The 17,304-nt window shown below is 43.0% G+C and overlaps 1 protein-coding gene, 1 long non-coding RNA gene and 1 other non-coding gene across 7 annotated transcripts in view; all 3 read left to right on the top strand.

Moving 5' to 3' along the window:
* Lrrc28 (leucine rich repeat containing 28) overlaps positions 1-17,304 on the top strand; it is a 95,299-nt gene that overhangs the window by 47,234 nt on the left and 30,761 nt on the right. For 4 of the 5 annotated variants that reach the window (XM_050149158.1, XM_050149156.1, XM_050149155.1 and 1 more), the window contains one exon: positions 11,637-11,843. The exons of the other annotated variant lie outside the window; for it this stretch is intronic. In XM_050149158.1, the coding sequence (XP_050005115.1) occupies positions 11,637-11,843 (207 nt within the window). The remainder of the gene's footprint in view (positions 1-11,636; positions 11,844-17,304) is intronic. 5 annotated transcript variants of the gene reach the window in all.
* On the top strand, positions 3,994-4,128 carry LOC126505964 (small nucleolar RNA SNORA70). Its single transcript, XR_007593041.1, has one exon. It is a non-coding gene; the product is annotated as a small nucleolar RNA SNORA70 (small nucleolar RNA).
* LOC126505920 (uncharacterized) overlaps positions 16,458-17,304 on the top strand; it is a 1,725-nt gene continuing 878 nt past the window's right edge. The window contains exon 1 of the long non-coding RNA XR_007593006.1: positions 16,458-17,175. This is a non-coding gene — a long non-coding RNA (uncharacterized lncRNA). The remainder of the gene's footprint in view (positions 17,176-17,304) is intronic.

Here is a 17,304-nt window from a genome sequence, read left to right as displayed (position 1 = left end):
TGTATATAAAACATTTCTGTGGAAAACGAGTGCCTGTGTGGGATTCTCTGCGATTGCTTCTGTACGCGTAGCTCTTCTGGGCCTTTCTTCCGCTGTCCTTACCTCCTGTTATCTATCTTCTGAAAGCTTTGTTATCCAGCGCAGACAAAAGATTTGTAGAGCACAATAAAGACCCTGAACTCTGGTATATAGCAGCTAGTTTTTTAGCCAAATGTAATCCCATGAAGGATTTTTTTTAAAAAAGGCTAGAAAATACATAGAAATATAAAGAAATACTTTTTATGACTTCTCATTAGAAGCACAATACAAATATCTGTGATACTTTTAACAGAAACTATACAAACTTAGATTTTTTTCTACTTTATAATGACAGAACGTGTGAGATCCTCAGAAGTATAGATTTGCATGAACTTATAAAATATACACTTCTATTGAATTGTTTAATCTTTGTTACGTTGAATTTCAGTCAACTCTTTAAAAAGTTCAGTTCTTAGAATTTTAAAAAACTTCTGTGTGATCATTCTTATAAATGAAACTGTTTTTTTTTTAAATGGTGTAACAGGTGTTTAGAATTTTTTGCTTTTCTTGGGATCCCAAAATGTGTGATGCAGTATTATCATAATAACAATTAATTTGTATTATCCATGTTCACATGATCTTAGGAGTAAAAATGGAGGCAGCATAGAAAAGTTTAAATTTTTACATCTCTCCATATGAAATTGTCATAAAGCAACAGCAACAGAGTCCTGTTACTTTTGAATTAAGACCCATAATCCGAGTTTGTGGGCCCAGAGGTCTCTTAGTGTTTTATGCAAATACTGCTAACATGAGTTTCTATTGATTTTTCATAAGGGGTTTGCATTTAGAAGTCATAATTATTTGTGGCTTTAGTGAGATTCGTTAATATATTGGAAAATATTTGTATATGTGTGTGTAATATATTTACACGCGTGTGCAGGGATAAGTGGAAGGCCACATGTGTGGCGGTCAGAGGAAGACATGGGACATTCTGATGTACCAGTCTCCACTTGGCTTCCTTGAGTCAGGATGTCATTTGGCTTGGAATGGGGCAGGCAGCTAGCAAGCTACAGTGATCCTCCTGTCTCTGCCCTGCATAGCACTGCGGCTATAGGGGGCACATACTCAGCCACACCCAACTTTTACATGTGCTGGGGATTTGACTCAGGACACCATGCTTGAACAGCAAACACTCTGACCCACAGAGCCATCTCCGTAGCCCCTGGAGAGTTTTTAAACCAAGTATTCAGTCAGTGATGATCAATCCCTCTCTTTTTTAAGGTAGTTACTTTTCTTATGGGAACTTCAAAGAAGTAAACTAAATGAACCATTTTGTAATATTGTATATGCGCTAAATACTTTCTCCTTAAAACATCTCCCTGATTTAAGCTTAGAAAGTGAGATGAAAGTAGTAACATTGTAATATTCTTTTCAGAGGACAGAATATGGGTTGCTTTTAGTTCTTGTCTGTAAAGTGGTGAAATAAAGAGGTATTCTTGTCTGCCATGCTATGCTGTCTTGAGACTGATTATAATGGCTTTATGCCAACAATGGACACCTAGTGTTTCCTGCAAGTCAAAGCCGGGAAATTCCTTTGTGATATCTCAGTACAGAGGAAGAAGTCAGACCTAGAAGAAATCTGCAATAGACAAGCACTAAAATAAAGCACAAATGAGAACCTGTGAATGTGGTCTCCACGAGTCTTGAAGAATGGAGGAGATAAAGAGCTTTTCCGAGGAGACATCCATGCATTGATACAAAGCAATAATAAAGATGCTAAGTTTTAGAATAAATGCTTTTCAAATTCAAAGAGAATATATCTGAGGAAGAGAGCTGAGCCATCTCTGTTGCAGTTAGTTAGAGTTGCCACAAAGAGCACTTTCTTGTTTGGTTTGCTTTTTCCTGCCGCATTCTCGGTGGCATTTTGGCAGGTACTTCAGGTGCCAGATTATTTGGTTAAATACGCAGTAAACATCTGAGAAGTAACTTATTTTTAAGAATCTTGAGTGGGGTTCTAGTGAGTAATTTAATAAAGTACAAGGCACCAGGAAAATGTCAAAACAGGTGACTTTTCTTAATTGAAGTGGTATCTTTTAAGCTAAGAATTTTCTACTGGGGATTTATTGACAAGCTTGATACTTAGACATAATTGAGGCAAATGGTTTCTTATGCTTCTCAGCTGCCATACATGCAGGTGTATTTGATTTTAAAAGTCTCCTATAAATAATTACCTTTCATAAATGACACTCTGTTAATGGGTCTTCGTAATTGCTAAGCTGATTCTTTTTAATGTTTGTGAGTGCATGTATGTATGTTTGCGTATTGCATGTGTGCAGGCATATACATACATATGTCAGGAAAGGAATTGGGTCCCCTGGAAGTGGAGTTACTGACAGTTGTGAGCTTCCATGTGAGTGTTGGTAACTGAACCTAGATCAAGAGCAACCAGTGCTCTTAACTGCAAAGCCATCTCTCCACCCCCACTAATTTGATTTTTTACTTTAACGGGTTATGTGTCGGTGTATTTGTAAAATAACTAAATGATTGGTTTTTTTTTCATTGTGCTTTCTGATATTAGTTCTCGGTGATGACAACCTCCTGAATATTAAAGCTGTGAACATACAAGAAGCTCTTTGTGATTGTGTGTTCTATCCTGGCAGGCCTGACGTTGGCATGACTAGGAGTATTAAAAGTGTTCATATGCCTCGTCTGTTTCTATGTCAGGGTCTATTGACTATCCTTTACAGTCTCTGACTGTGGGCTTATTGTCCTGTTTGTTTGTTTGTTTTGTTTTGTTTTTTTAATGTGTGTCTTGTTTTTGTTTGTTTAGGGGGTTTGCTCTTTCTGGCTATTTTGGTGTGCTTTGGTGCTAAGGGTTGTTTTTATAGTCAGCACTATGGTTGGTATGTTTTGGGACTCCACAGCACATTGGCATTGGTTCTCTACCACTCAGTTATGCCAGGTCATCTTGAGCTTGGTAAGGATAGATGTTGCATTGTGTGAGTGTTCTTGTGGTTACAGTAATATTTTTTATAAAGGTGGCTACAACCGGGCAGTAGTAGTGCACGCCTTTAATCCCAGCACTTGGGAGACAGAGGAGCAGTGGCAGGTGGATCTCTGTGAGTTTGAGGCCAGTCTGGTCTACTAGAGCTAGTTCCAGGACAGGCTCCAAAGCTACAGGGAAACCCTGTCTCCAAAAACCAGAAAAAAAGGTAGTCACTTTATGAAACTGAGTCTTGTTATTTAGCACTGTTGTTTTTACATATGTTTTAAAGTCTTGTTTAGATCTTTCAGTATCTTGATCATTTTGGAGTCTTGAGCTTCTCTTAATTGGTGCATTTCTGGGTACCTTACACTTCTGGTCCATAATGTCAGTGAGATAGCTACACAGCTACTTGTGTAGCTGGGCAGAGCAGGACTTAACCAGTACCCCTGGTACCTTCCCTTCTGAGAGAGTGGCCTTCTGGCTTTGTTAGGGTGGGTGAAACTGAGGGCATCCTCTGGGATGTGGTTCTCACGGTGAGGCCTCTTCTGGTCTTCAGATTTGGTATCAGGGTTACCAAAGTCTTTTCTCTGTCTAAAGCAGAACCCCAGTGTCTCCCACACTGCTTAAACTTTGACATCTGTGTCCTCCTGTCAGCTCTGAAGCAGTGCTTGCTGGTGGCGCCTTCATGTTCTCACCTGGCCCCAAGTGTAGAATTTCCTAGAGTCCTGAAGATAGACTTGTGGCTCTTCACTTTCCCCATCACTCCTTTCTAGTGTATTTTCTCCTCGGGTTCCAGCTGTTGGCACTGGTGCAGCCTGCACGTGTCAGGACTGCTGAACTTGGATGTCTTCGTCTTTTATTATTCCAGTTCTGTAACATTTTGCAAAACTCCTCAGTACTTTTCTTTTTAATATTTTTAGGTTTTTTTCCCCCTTAGAGGATACTTACCTCTTAAGTCTTTCATCCATTTAAAAATAATTGGAATCACTTTGCAGCCAATTAAGCTGACCAAGTCCCTTTCCCCATGAGGGCCTGATGTGCAGGGATTGCAAATTGCAGGCTTCTTGGTAGTATGTGCAGCCTCTTGCCTAGTTGGGTTGTCCAAAGGGACCTTGACAATAATTTTCTGGCAGTTATTCAAGTCGCTGATCTCAGAGCGGTTCCCAGTCTAGGCTCCAGGCAGGTGTATGTGGCACCTTTGGGAAGCCCCAGCACAGTGGCTGGGGTTCACAGTGGCCGGATCATCATATCCGTTCACCCCAAGCTGCAGGATAAGGACACGTGATTGAGGCTCTGCATAAAGCCAGGTTCAGGTTCCCTGGCCACCAGAAGACCCACATCTCAGAGAAGTGGGCTTCGCCAAGGTTAGTGTAGAGGAGTTTGAAGACATGGGCACTGAGAAATAGCACATTCTAGAGACTACAGGATCAAATATAACCCAGTCATGGTCCCCTGGACAAGTGGCAGGCCCTGTGTTCCTGAGGGCTTCCACAGTGTCTGCTGTATCCTACCAGATCATAATAATATGATCTCATTTCCAGTACAAAAAATGGAATTACATGTGTATATTAATTTTAGTAGAGTGTTCTTTCTATGAATTTGAATTTTGCTGTCCAAAAATGCTATTTTTGAGATCTTGTTTAAATTTTTCAGTATGATTTTATGAATTTGTCAGTATGAATCTTGAGTTTTTCTTATGTATTTTTTGATATATTTTTTAGGTTTGGCATTTTGTTTTTTGATTGATGATGTGAATTGTTCCAACATGTCACTGTGGTACTGAGATAAAGACTCCCAGCTATTCCTTATGTCTATGTTACAGATGACTTTACTCTCTTTTCCTGGCTTCTGCTAGATCTGAGTTACATTGCTGTCATGTAGAGAGGGTACGGTCTGATCAAGCATCCATGTTCATTTCATTGCATTTCACTCTTGCGTCACGTCAGAGTCTCTCAGACAGTGGCGAGCAGTTATTGGGACAATAGCGTCCCTTTCTTCTTTTTCAGTTTCCATGTGAATGACCTCCATGTTTTACCATCTGTAGTAGTGTACACCCTTACTTGAAACTTGCATTAAGGTACACTAATATTCAAGTTACATTATACCTGCATAGTAGTAGTTGTGGGAGTGTGTGTGTGTGTGTGTGTGTGTGTGTGTTACGTGTTTCAATTTTTTTTTCCCAAGAAAGTTTCTCCTTCTTAGTTTCTGGTTCTTCAGAGCCCCTTCTCTGTTAGACACAAAATATATAATGTGTTTGTAGTTGTCTCTGTAATAAGACGTCAGCCATAAAATCACGAAACTGTTTATAGCCAAGTATCCATTGAGAACACTTTATAGTCTGATGAACAGAAATCTGAAATGCTTCTTTTTCTGCCATGTGTCATTGAATTTAACTATACGGTCCATTTCATGTAATCACATAGTGACCTCTTGAAGTAAACAGATATTTGTTTGTTTGCAGCAAACTAATGGTGGAAATAATGAATCAATAACCCAAAGGTTTATGGCTGATAATACCTGACAGTTAACAGTTTTGACCTGTTTTTATTGAAATAGCCAAGGAAATAACCTTTTAAACCTGCATCAAAAGATGTGCATGAGTGAGGGGGAGGTGTGCTGTGCGAGAAGGAACCTAGCGTAGAAGAGGCTTCCATTTCTTCTCATGTCCTCCACAGCCCAGAGAGCAGTGGGGCTGAAGTTGGAGCTGTTTTTAGTGGCTCCGGAAAAAGAAAGCCAGACGTGGAAATAGCAAGCCTTGTTATTGACTCTGTGCGGCCGGCCACTGGGTTGGCCTCGAGTGGGTGGCTTCCTTCCCATCCCGTTTAAATTCTAGGTTAGGTCAGTGTGCACCCATGGCGTGATGACTTAAAGGGGACTTTACTGCTTTTCTTTGAAATTAGTACCCGGATGTTGTTTTTATGCTTGGACTCAGTAATGACTGTGTGGCGGCATCAAAGGCGTCTTCAAGACACAAGTGGCTGAAAGGTTTTAAGGCTTTTGTATATTTAGCATAAAAGTAAACAGTGACCAACAGTTGTGAAATTAGGACTGTTCAAGGGACATTAAGGAAATGAGACTTAGAGAGTGATGGTTATGTTTGGAGAAGAACTGAAGCAGGGTCAAAGAGGTGTGGTCAGGAGACCCAGCCGGAATGGGAAGAAGGCTGTCAGCATCACAGAGGGGCGTGGCACGTCTGTCTGTCTGTCTGTCTGTACTGTGCTGATCTCAAGGTGACATAGCAATAAATAACTTCAAAGTTGTCAAAATATTAAATTTGTCAGTATAAATCACTTTCAGTATAAACGCGTTCAATATCAAGAATGATAAAGCTGGAGAGATGGCTCACCTGGTGGAGGACTGACTGCATAAGCCCGGGCCTGTCAGGTCCCCAGCACTCTCATGAAAAAGCCAGGGTGGCAGCATCCACCTGTAGCCGCAGTGCTGGGGCACTGGAGACAGGAGCCCCTCTCCGTGGGGACCACTGGCCCGCCAGTCTGGCGTTTTTATTAGAACTAAGAACAGTTAAGAAACTTATTGTGTGAATTTATACTCAGAGTAACTACTGTACTTATTTACAGTGTTCACAAAGTCAACATATGGATTTTTTTTAAAGTTTTGTTTTAATAAGTCATGTATATTATTTGTATAGCTTTCAGGAAAATTTAAGATAATCCTGAGTTACTTTAAAAAAAAAAAATACAGCAACTCAGTCTCCTAGGATCCAGCATGTGTGTAGGAGTTTGAGTCCTTCTCCTTCCCAGGACGTCTTTAAAATCCTGTCTACCAGCCAGCTTTTGTCCCCACTCCAGGCCTGCCAGCCAGTCACTGCTGTGCTGTCCAGCTCAGGGAGTGTAGCCTTTCCCAGAGGAATGCTAATGCTACCGTGCGGTGTGTGCCCTTTGAATCCGCGGTGCGGTGTGGCACTGTTTCCTTTGTCTCTGAGTATAGTGGATTGTGTGTATACCAGAGTTCATCTATCCTCCTACTGGAGTAAATGCTTAATTTTCTGTAAACTTGCTCTATTCCATCTTTGCTCCGTTTTAGCAGCTCATGTCTGCCTCCCTCCCCTTCCTGCCTGCTGCCTGGCCTAAGCTTCGCCACTCAGCTTTATGTAAGAATGGACTTTGTTTCTACTGAGTGTCTGTTTTGCAGATTTCTACTTCATTATCGTAGCTTAGATTGTTCTCTTCGCTCACTGAGCTTAGTGCTCGCTCTTTTCTCCTTTGTCACGGTGGAGGCTTCGGAAGCATGCCTGGAGCTTCCCGAGACCTGCCAAGCTCCAGCTGCCACCCACCACCTCCCTGCCTGTGTCCCATCAGTTTGGGCATTTGCTCTTGTTTTTATGTGATCAAAAACATTTTCTGATTTTTCTTTTCAATTTCTTTTACTTGGTTATTTAGAAATATGCTGCTTTATTTTCAAGTATTTGGGGATTTCCGAGATCTCTTTCTTCTGTGTATTTCCACTTTAATCTCATTTTGTCAGAGTGCATCCTTTGTGTGATTTCAGTATTTAATGGGGTAGCGTACAGTTAACCCCGGGTAATGCACCGTGTGCTCCCAAACAGTGTTTTCTGGTGCAGTTCCTAAGGCGTCAGAAGAGTCGGTCATGCGTGATCCTGCCATGCTTACACTGTTGCTCTGTCGGTCGGTGACAGCGGTGTGTTGACATGCTACTTCATCCCTTCATCTGGAGCTTTTATTAGTTATGTATCTACCTGTAATTATTGTCCTGAATTACTGACTATTCTACCATTAGGAACTGTTTCTCTGTCTCTTACGTCTGTTTCAGTGATAGAAAACAACCTTGTTTCCTGTAGTTCTTGTTTGCCTGCTGTGCTTTTTCCTCCTTGAACTTCAAACCTAGTTGTGCCTTTGCCTCTAACTTGTGTTTCTTACAGATATCACACCATCTTTAAAGGTAGTCTGACATCCTTTTGCATTTGATTGGGTTATTTAGTCAATTTCCTTTTTTGTTTTTATCTTTTCTAAAGAGGATTTCTCTGCATAGCCCTGGCTATCCGAGAATTTTCTTTTTAGACAAGGCTAGCCTCAAACTCAGAGATCTACCTGCCTCTGCCTCCCAATTGCTGGGATTAAAGGTGTGCGCCACCACACCCAGCCCAGTTTACATTTAATATACTTATTTATATGATTGTATTCACATCCATCATTTTGCCATTTATGGTTTATGCAATTCAAATATTTTTGTTTCTTTAAGTTTAATTTTATTTGAGGGGTGGGGCAAGAGAGTGCTGAGACTGGATTCAGCCTGTCAGGTTTGCTCAGCGAGTGCTGTTACCTTCTGAGCCATCTCTCCAACCCTCACTTTGATTTTTTTTTAAATGTGCAGTTTCAGTTGCTTTGTTGGCTTTTAAGTTTTATGGTTTTAGCTGTCTCAATATCATGCACATAAGTCATTGTTTCCAACAGCTGCCTTTTATGATGTATGAGTGTAGGTGTAGATCTCTTTGTATTTCTGGTCTTTATTGAGCTGCTTGGATCTTTAGATTAAAATTTAACCACTATTTTGAAACTTTTCTATCCCCTTTTCCCGATTCTCTTCTTATTGGGGTATCAAGTGTTTTTTTGTGATTTCTTTCTGTCCTGCAGGTGTCTGAAGTTCTGCTCATTTCTGTCTTTCTGATCATTTAATTCCCATTACCTGTCCGTCACTGGTTCTTTCATCTGCCTGTTCAGATCTACCGTGGAGCTTTTCTCTTGTGCCGTTACCCTCGTTAGTCAGGGCACCTACTCTGTAGAGTTCCAGCCCTCTGGAATGTGAGACCCGCGCCTTGATGCAGCCTGTGCTCAAACCTGGATGATGCACCCTGGCCTTAAAAACAATGTGCCTTCTGCTTTGGTTTCCAGGGTGTCAGATGAGGTCAGCTTGATTCGTTTTTAATAAGTCCTATTAATATGTTCTTTCCTAGGAAAGCAAATTTTTGGATTTGAGTTAATATATCTTAACCAATGATCTAGAGCAGCAGCTTTTGATGCCTTTGGGGGCTGAATATTAGATATCCTGCTTATCACGTATTTACATTATGATTCATAACAGTAGAAAATCACAGTTAAAAGAAGTAGCAATGAAATAGTTTTATGGTTGGGGTTAGCACATGAGGAACCGTATATATTAAGTAAGGATCACAGCGTTAGGAAGGTTGATAACTGGGGCTTAAACTTGACCTTGACTTTTTCTTACTGTGTTGTTTCCAGACCCAGTCAAGTTTATCTGCTTTTCTTAAAATGGCTCTGGATTTTTCTTGAAATTCCTTGATAGGTTATCTTTTACAGTGACACACACCCTCATCCTCTCAGCCCAGGCTCCTTTACCTGGTGCTTTCTGTGCATGTCCTTGGCACTCCCAAAGAGGACTTCATGCTCTAAACAGTTTATTGTCTCCACATGACGTCCCTGCCTCCAGCAGGCCCTTGGCTTTGGCATTCTTTTCTGTTCTGCCATTTGTTTATGCTGGGCATGGGCACACTGTTCAGTTTTTTTCTCTTCTGTGCCTCTCCTCATGCTTCCTACCACACCCCACACCCTGCTGGGATTGCAATATCCTCTTTCCTCTTGGCCTTCCCAGGCTCCTTCCCCAGGAACTTTTCCAGAAGCCTGGGCTCTTCGTGTGACTCCCCCTCCTCTGAGCTCTGTCACACCTGGCTTCCTGTATGTACCAGGGCTCCTAGGGCACTGCCTGCTGTGCCATCCTCTGGTCACCTGGCTCACACAGGGGTCCAGGCGCTCCTATAGTCTCTGTGTTGAGTAGGTCAAAAACGTTTTGTTCCTGTTGTTTCTGTTTTTCTTTGTTTTTATTCACTTTTAGAATATGAGTTCCCCAACTCCCTCATCAGCACACCCCACATAAGTAGTAATTTTGTTTGTGAAACAGAGATGAAGGTGGACTTTATCAGCTATATCACAGCTAAGAGGTGAACAAAGAGTGAGTTGGAGCTCCGTGTGTATCCATTAAGTTCAGACGGAACAAAACTCCCATTGGCACAGAATCATGCCTGCCTGTCTTCAGATGAGTGTTTTACTCAGCTTTGCAGAAATTGAACAGTAAATCATGAACATCCTAGGACAAGTTTGCCAGCATTAGGAAAGTGGCTTGAAGTTAACCTATTTTCACCCCACCTTACTTTCATATAAAAAGACTTAGCTGTTTCTAGGGATATTTCAAGGGCCAGAGACATGGCTCAGAAGGCAAATGCTCTTGTAGTCAGGCCTAATGACCGAAGCTGGATGCCCAGAACCTACGTGGTGGCAGAGAGAATCAACTCTCAGAAGTTGCCCTCTGACTTCTGAGCACAAGTATGTATACATACTCTAAAAATGATGATAATAAGTATAATAAAACATTTTTAAATGTTCCTAGTGGTAATTTTATAGCAAAGACAGAAAGCTTTTTCTGTAAATATGTAGATAATAAATATACTTAAGCTTTGTAGGTCACATATGGTCTCTACCGTCTGATCTTCATTTGGATGTTGTGGTTTACTCTGTAAACTATAACTTGCCAGCAGGTGTGTATTAAATGTGAGAGTTGTCGTGTGGCTAAGTCCTGGTCGGTAGCAGTAAGAAGAGCGCATGTGACGTATAAGACTATTACCCGACAGAAGTGGTGTTGCTGTGTGCCCAGGACGGTGCTGTAACTCCTAACCACGCATCTATGGAGTGGAAGAAGTAGAACTGTTCGGCCCAGCGCCAGGGGAGCCATGGCGTGGAGGATGGCATCTAGAGACAGAGTGAATGTCTGTCCCCTGAAGTGGTGATCGCTTCCTGAGAACAACTTAGCTTCTTGTAAAGAATTTATCAGTATTCACTTAGCAGCACGTAATTACCTGGCATATGACAAGAACATGGTCGTACTGACTTTGGAGCAGATTAAAACTGTAGTTGCGTGTTAGGAGGGACTGAGGGAGTAAACAGGAGGTAGATTAAGTCTTCAAAGATTCCCTGTTTCTTAGTGCAGGGTAGCTTCCATTTAGTTCTGTTCTGTTCTTCGGGGTGCATTCTCTTATAAATCCCCTATTATCTGTAGAAGGTCAGCTATCTAGCTATCAGAAGCAGCCACCTTGGAGTAATCATTCCTTTTTACCTGATCAAAATCTTGGATTCGTCTGCCTGAGACTTCTGGCTCAGGTTCATCGCTCTGTGCCTCCCACTCTTTCTCCATTCAGCACTTTTCAGTACTGGCAGGAGCTGGGCAGATGGCTCCCTAAGTGCTTGCTATCAAAGCATGAGGACTTGAATTCAGATCCCTATAAAGACCCAGATACCGTGGTGCGCATCCATAACCGCAGCCGATGAAAGCAGGTGCAGAAGGGAGGAACCTGGGGAAAGCACCGGGTCACTGATGGAGACCAGCGGAAGAAGATGGCTGGTGTGGACTTCTCCACACATGCACTCATGAACAAGCACATCTCTGCACACACATGAGAGAAGGGTTATCTAGGTTGGGTGGCTTGCAGCCCAGCTCTGGGTCCTGTACTTCTGCGTCGCGTCTGTGGAAACAGCCCTGCGAACTGATTTTACTTACTTGAACTGTAGCAGGATTGACTATTTTTTTATGTTATCTCTTCAGTTCATCAGAATGCGATTTATCTTAATTTTGGTTTTGGTTGTAGAGGTTGGCGATTTGAAGGAGCTGCAGACACTAGACATTTCTACCAATCGTTTGCTAGCTTTGCCCGAGAGGCTTCACCTGTGCCTTTCTCTGCAGTACCTCACTGTGGACCGCAATCGCCTGTGGTGTGTGCCGCGCCATCTCTGCCAGCTGCCCAGCCTCAACGAGCTCTCCATGGCTGGAAACCGTCTTGCATTTTTGCCACTTGGTAAGTGTTGCGGTCATATGACAGAATCGACTAGCCAATACGTAAAACACAACATGCGTCTTTTACTAGGATGGGTTGGTTTCTTCCTGTGTCTCCTGATGAGTCCTCTAGAAATCTGTTTCTGACATGATTATTACCAGGTGACAAGTGAAGTTATTTTAGTCAGAGATGTTGCTGTTCGTGAACCTTCACCCTCCGTCCTCAGCCTCCCAAGTGCTGGGACTGCAGGCATGTGCCACCATGCCTAGCTCAGGAATCCCACACTTCCAAAGACAGTGCTGTCCAGAATACGCCTGCTATGAGGTTATCGTGCACAGGGAACTAGTGTGTACGTGACTGTCAGTCTGACAGCCTTGAGCACTGTGAGCAGCTGACGGCTAGAACAGTACACCTGCTGCTTCCTGTTTCCCCTTCTCCCTCGGCTGTGCGTGCTAGGCAAGCCCTCTGTCCTCACCATGTAACCCAAATCCCAAGTCTGCCTGTTTAGATATTGGCTCCTACCTTGGAAAACTACTTTTGAGTATTGTTGTAAGTACCAAAGCCAGAAAAATCTGACTGCAAAACTTTGAAGACTTTAAAGCTGACTAAATTGCCTACTGTGCTAGAAATACCACCACGGCTAATAAAAGCCTGTCCTCTGTCGGTTTCTGTAGTTGTCCCTTTTTGACCTGTTCCATGCAGATGCCATAGGTCTTTAATAATATGGTACATTTATTTCACATAGAGCTAAACTATTTTTTCAACTTCTAAGAAACAAGAGTCAAAAAAATGAAGCCATGTAGGACCCCAAACTGTCGTGATTTCACTCATAAAAACATCTTATAGTCATGATTTATCTCTGAGGACAATGAAGTAAATAGTTCACCAACTTCTGAAAGGAAATGTTGGCCAATGTAATTCATTTCATCAGTTTTCAATTCCAAGTCTCTTCATGAACTCTTTAAAATATTAGAAACACTAAAATCAATTCACATAATAAAAACTGCTAAATTTAAGGAGATTAATTTCCCACAAATATATTCCACAATTATAAAATTAACAAATTAACATAAAGCCATTTCAAAACAACCTATATTCCTAAGAAATTAGAGCTTTTTGAGTGAAGATATAAATATTTAAAGAGTAAACATACCTGCTGGACTAAAGAAAACACAGAAGAGTTACAGGGCCAGGTACCTCGCACAGTACAGAGGCGGCTGCGCCACTTCACAGCGTGCGCCCTGTAGAAATTGCTGAGGTTCACTGTCATGTCTGCAGGCCACAGATGACAATCTCCATCCCGCAAAGTTCATGGGTGAGAATTCTAAAGACGTGTGCAGGTGTAGGTGACTCAAAAGTGAGGAGACACGTTACGTTCATGCTCTTGAACATGCCTCGTGCTCAAGACCCTTCCTACCCCACAGTAGCCAGCAGAACCTTTGGACCAGTTCCTAATGGCTCTCAGTCACATGACTAGCAGGATGGTGTGGTCAGTGCTGGTGATGAAGGAAGGAAGGCAGGGATGAGAGGGAGGGGGGGGACAAGAGTAAATCATTTCATTTCTGCGGCATAAAACTTGGCTTGCGAATGTAATGCCAGAGTTCAAACTGCAAATTCTCCTGTAAGCAACCTTGAACCTTTCTTGATTTGGCTGTCAGATGTTACCAGAAACAGATGAGCTTGTTAAGTCTGGTGTCACCTCTACAATTCCCTCTTATCATCGTCATCGCCATCAACACTGTCCGTGTAAGGCGTGGTCCCATTAGAAGCTGCGTGTGTGAGCGCTACCGTCTGCACTAATGTAACTGTGCGCTGTCTCCTGAGCCTAGCGTTCTGTGTAACTGCTGCGCATGTCCTCTCTAATTGTCATGAAACTTACTGCAAACCCTTTGAGAAACTAATTTTACAGACGAAAGAGTAGGTACGGAACCTGCCTAGAGTTGCGCTAGTCACAGAGCTGCATCGCGGAGACGGTCCTCCCACCTTGACACACGCTCTCCGTGTTCCAGGACTGGTCTGTGTGAGAGGGCACCATACTGAAGGTGGCCATCTCCATGACCAGGTTTCACTCTGCCATTTCAGCCTCATTTGGGCTATGGCTCCAATTCTCGGCGGCATCTGCTGCTACAGGCTACGTCCTGTCTTGTTTGTGGTGCTGCCCTTCCTCTCTGTCTCGGCGTTTCCCTTTTCACTCAGCTGCACTTGCCTGCAGGTTGCTCCCGCGCTGCGTAGCTCCTCAGTCCTGGGTCCTCACGCCCTTGGTCATTTGCTGCCCAATTCCTGTCTGTGTTTCAGTAGTCACAGCTTTCGGTCATCTCCTGTGCCATCTTACTGTGCCTCATGCTGGCGTTACTCAGAGGGCGAGACAGTAGGATTTCTGTGAGGTTGAGGCCAATTTAGACCCCTGCGTAAGACTTTGCGTCCATGATGGCGACGATGATGTCAGTATCGATGGTAATCTTTTTAAGTGTATACATTTGGAATCTTCCTTTGACTCTTATGATAAACGATAGCCATCCAATTCTAAGAATGATCTGAGAGCATGCAGCTGTTAGTGTTCCCTTTTAGGAATTTAGCAGATATGAATGCCTCTTTATGGTCATTCAGACAGACAGACAGACAGACAGACAGACACACACACACACACACAGAGTTTCCAGGCAATAAAAAGTGGTGTGTTTCGTCATGCTGCTTAGAGCTTGTCCTAGAAGCATAGGTCTTGTGGGATGTGTACTGAGATGTCTCTGTGAGAGAGATAGGGAGCCACTTACTGGATTTACTCTCATACTGAAGTCCAGCTGGAGGGTGTCTTACGCAGCTGTCACACGCAGCTCCAGCAGCTGGCTGTACGGATGACATGGATTGTTGCAGCACTGTGGCCCCATTAGCTGTCTTTAGTCACCTGTGATCCTGTCAAAACCACTGGGGCTCGCTGACTGTGTTCTCCTGAGATGAAAAGATGCGTCAGAAGGAAGGATGCTCTATTATTACTGTGCACTGACAGCTGAGTGGCAGGTGAGCCTACAGACAGACTCTGCACAGTTGTGACTGTCAGCACAGGAGCCTCGTGCTGGGACAGTGAGCAGCAGTCTCGAAACTTGCATTTTTGCTGTTGACTTGATACAGTGAGGTTGACAGACTAAGTCACAGGATTGTGATTTCGCCTCTCAGCTTCTGAGAGTTCAGGGGACGAGAGAAAAAGCTTTCTCCCGGGTGCTCCTTCCTGGCCTGCTTTGCATAATTAGTCAGCCTAATTATTTGGGAATGTCTACTACTTGTTCCCTGTTGAATAATAGATGCAAGGGGCCCTTTGCTAGGCTCAGACTGGCTGTTGGAAAGCATGTCTTAGCTCTCTGAAAGTGCTGGAGAAGGAAACAAAGGTGAACTACTGTAGCAGGCTAACTTTTTATTAAATGTTTCTATAGAACACAGTAAGTTAGGGTCAACCAGAAGGCCCAGGTAGTAAAAGTGCTTGCCATCCAGCCGGAATCCCTTAGTTTGATCCCTGGAACCCACATGGTAAAAGGAAAGACCTGACTCCTACTCATTCTCTCTCTCTCTCTCGCACGCATACACACAGAGAAAATAATTTTTAAAAATAGTGAATTATTTCTTTTGAAAGATTTACTTATATTTTATGTGTGTGTTGCCTGCATATATATGTGTGTACCACATGTGTATCTGGTACTCTGAGGTCAGAAAAGGGAATTAGATTTCCTAGAACTGGGGTTATAGACAGTTGTGAGCTGCCACATGGGTTCTGGGAATTGAACATGGGTCCTCTACAAGAATAGCAAGTGCTCTTAGCTGCTGAGTCATTTTTCTATACCCTAGTGGATAAATCCTTAGGAACATTTGGCATGTGACATTGAGGTTTACAAAATAACCCGTGTATAACTTACCGTGGAAAAAGCCCAGAAGTTAGTAGAGCCTAGTAATGGGAAACCATCTGGGCTCCCAGACCAGCCTCGGAGTTGTCCCTTGGAGAGAGCAGTCATGAAGTCAAGTTAGCTTTCCTGGGAAGTTGTGACTAGTGCTACAATGTGATGGTAGCTCCTGGACTGTCTCCTACACTGCCCATCTGCAACACAGACAGAGGACACTGGGGGTTTGTCTACTTGCTTTGTAAGAACTGGCTGTTCTATTAGGTAAAAACCAGACATGGCACGTTAGTGTTATAGACCAGCTCCCGGGGTTTTAAACATGTACCAAAGCAAGCCCCTCCCTTCCCATGCCAATGGAGCGTGGAAACGCCAGGTGTGGTACTTGTACATACTGTTCGTATTGCTTCTTATTTACTCCCACCTTCTCCAGATTTGCTGAGAAACCAGCACTTGCTACTTAAGAGTTTTTTATTTCTTTATTTTAAATCTACACAGTAAAACCAATCAGACTGCAAACCACTATTGGAGCTGGATTGAAACTAGTAGCTTCATGTTTTAATTTTAGCTTATACATAAAAAGATTAAAATGTGTATTTATGAAATACCCTGTGATGTTCTGATGCATGTGTCAGTTGATAAGTTCCATGATCCCAGACTCAGAGGTGCTCGTCAACTCTAGTCCACTGCACTGTAAGTGTGTGGATGCAATGAAGAACTGGTACCTTGAAAGCCTTGTGTAGTGGGAGTTAAATGCCAAGTTTATGGCCTTAAGTAAGTGGGAACACTAGCAAATTTGTTCTAGTGGAAACAGACAGTCCCAGGAGTTGGAGCTAGGACTACATTTGACCCCAAAGTGTGATAAGTACAATCTATAGGGAAACCTAAATATGAAGCTAAAATTGTATTCTGTAGGAATAATGTTGGCTAAGTCTGTAATCAAAGGAGAAATATTAATGAAATAAAAAACTGAAAAGAAATTAATTATGAGGTAGAAAATAACAGAAATGAAAGCCTTGATAATAAAGTCCAAAAATTAGTAGTAGAAAGACACGAGAGAATTAGTCTATTCATTAAAACCATAAATATCTTACTTAAAGCATGAAGTTTTAATTCTGGAATCCAAATGTCTTCAAGAAAATGGATGTTCAGGGCTCGGGACATAGCTCAGGCTAAGCGCTCGAGTTCAAGCTCCAGTCCCTTGTGAAAAGCTAGGTTGTACTCACACACTTGTCAGCCGGGCACCAGGTGTGCTCACACATTTGTCAGCCGGGCACCAGGTGTGTTCACACACTTGTCAGCCAGGCACCAGGTGTGCTCACACACTTGTCAGCCAGGCACCAGGTGTGCCCACACACTTGTCAGCCGGGCACCAGGGGTGTTCACACACTTGTCATCCGGGCACCAGGTGTGTTCACACACTTGTCAGCCGGGCACCAGGTGTGCCCACACACTTGTCAGCCGGGCACCAGGTGTCCTCACACACTTGTCAGCCGGGCACCAGGGGTGTTCACACACTTGTCATCCGGGCACCAGGGGTGTTCACACACTTGTCAGCCGGGCACCAGGTGTGCCCACACACTTGTCAGCCGGGCACCAGG

Source organism: Alexandromys fortis, unplaced genomic scaffold (assembly GCF_014885135.2).
Source record: "Alexandromys fortis isolate MF-2015 unplaced genomic scaffold, M_Fortis_MF-2015_v1.1 scaffold_67, whole genome shotgun sequence".
Lineage (NCBI taxonomy): Eukaryota > Metazoa > Chordata > Mammalia > Rodentia > Cricetidae > Alexandromys > Alexandromys fortis.
The sequence above is the reverse complement of the archived record's forward strand: the minus strand, read 5'-3'. Positions and strand labels throughout refer to the sequence as shown.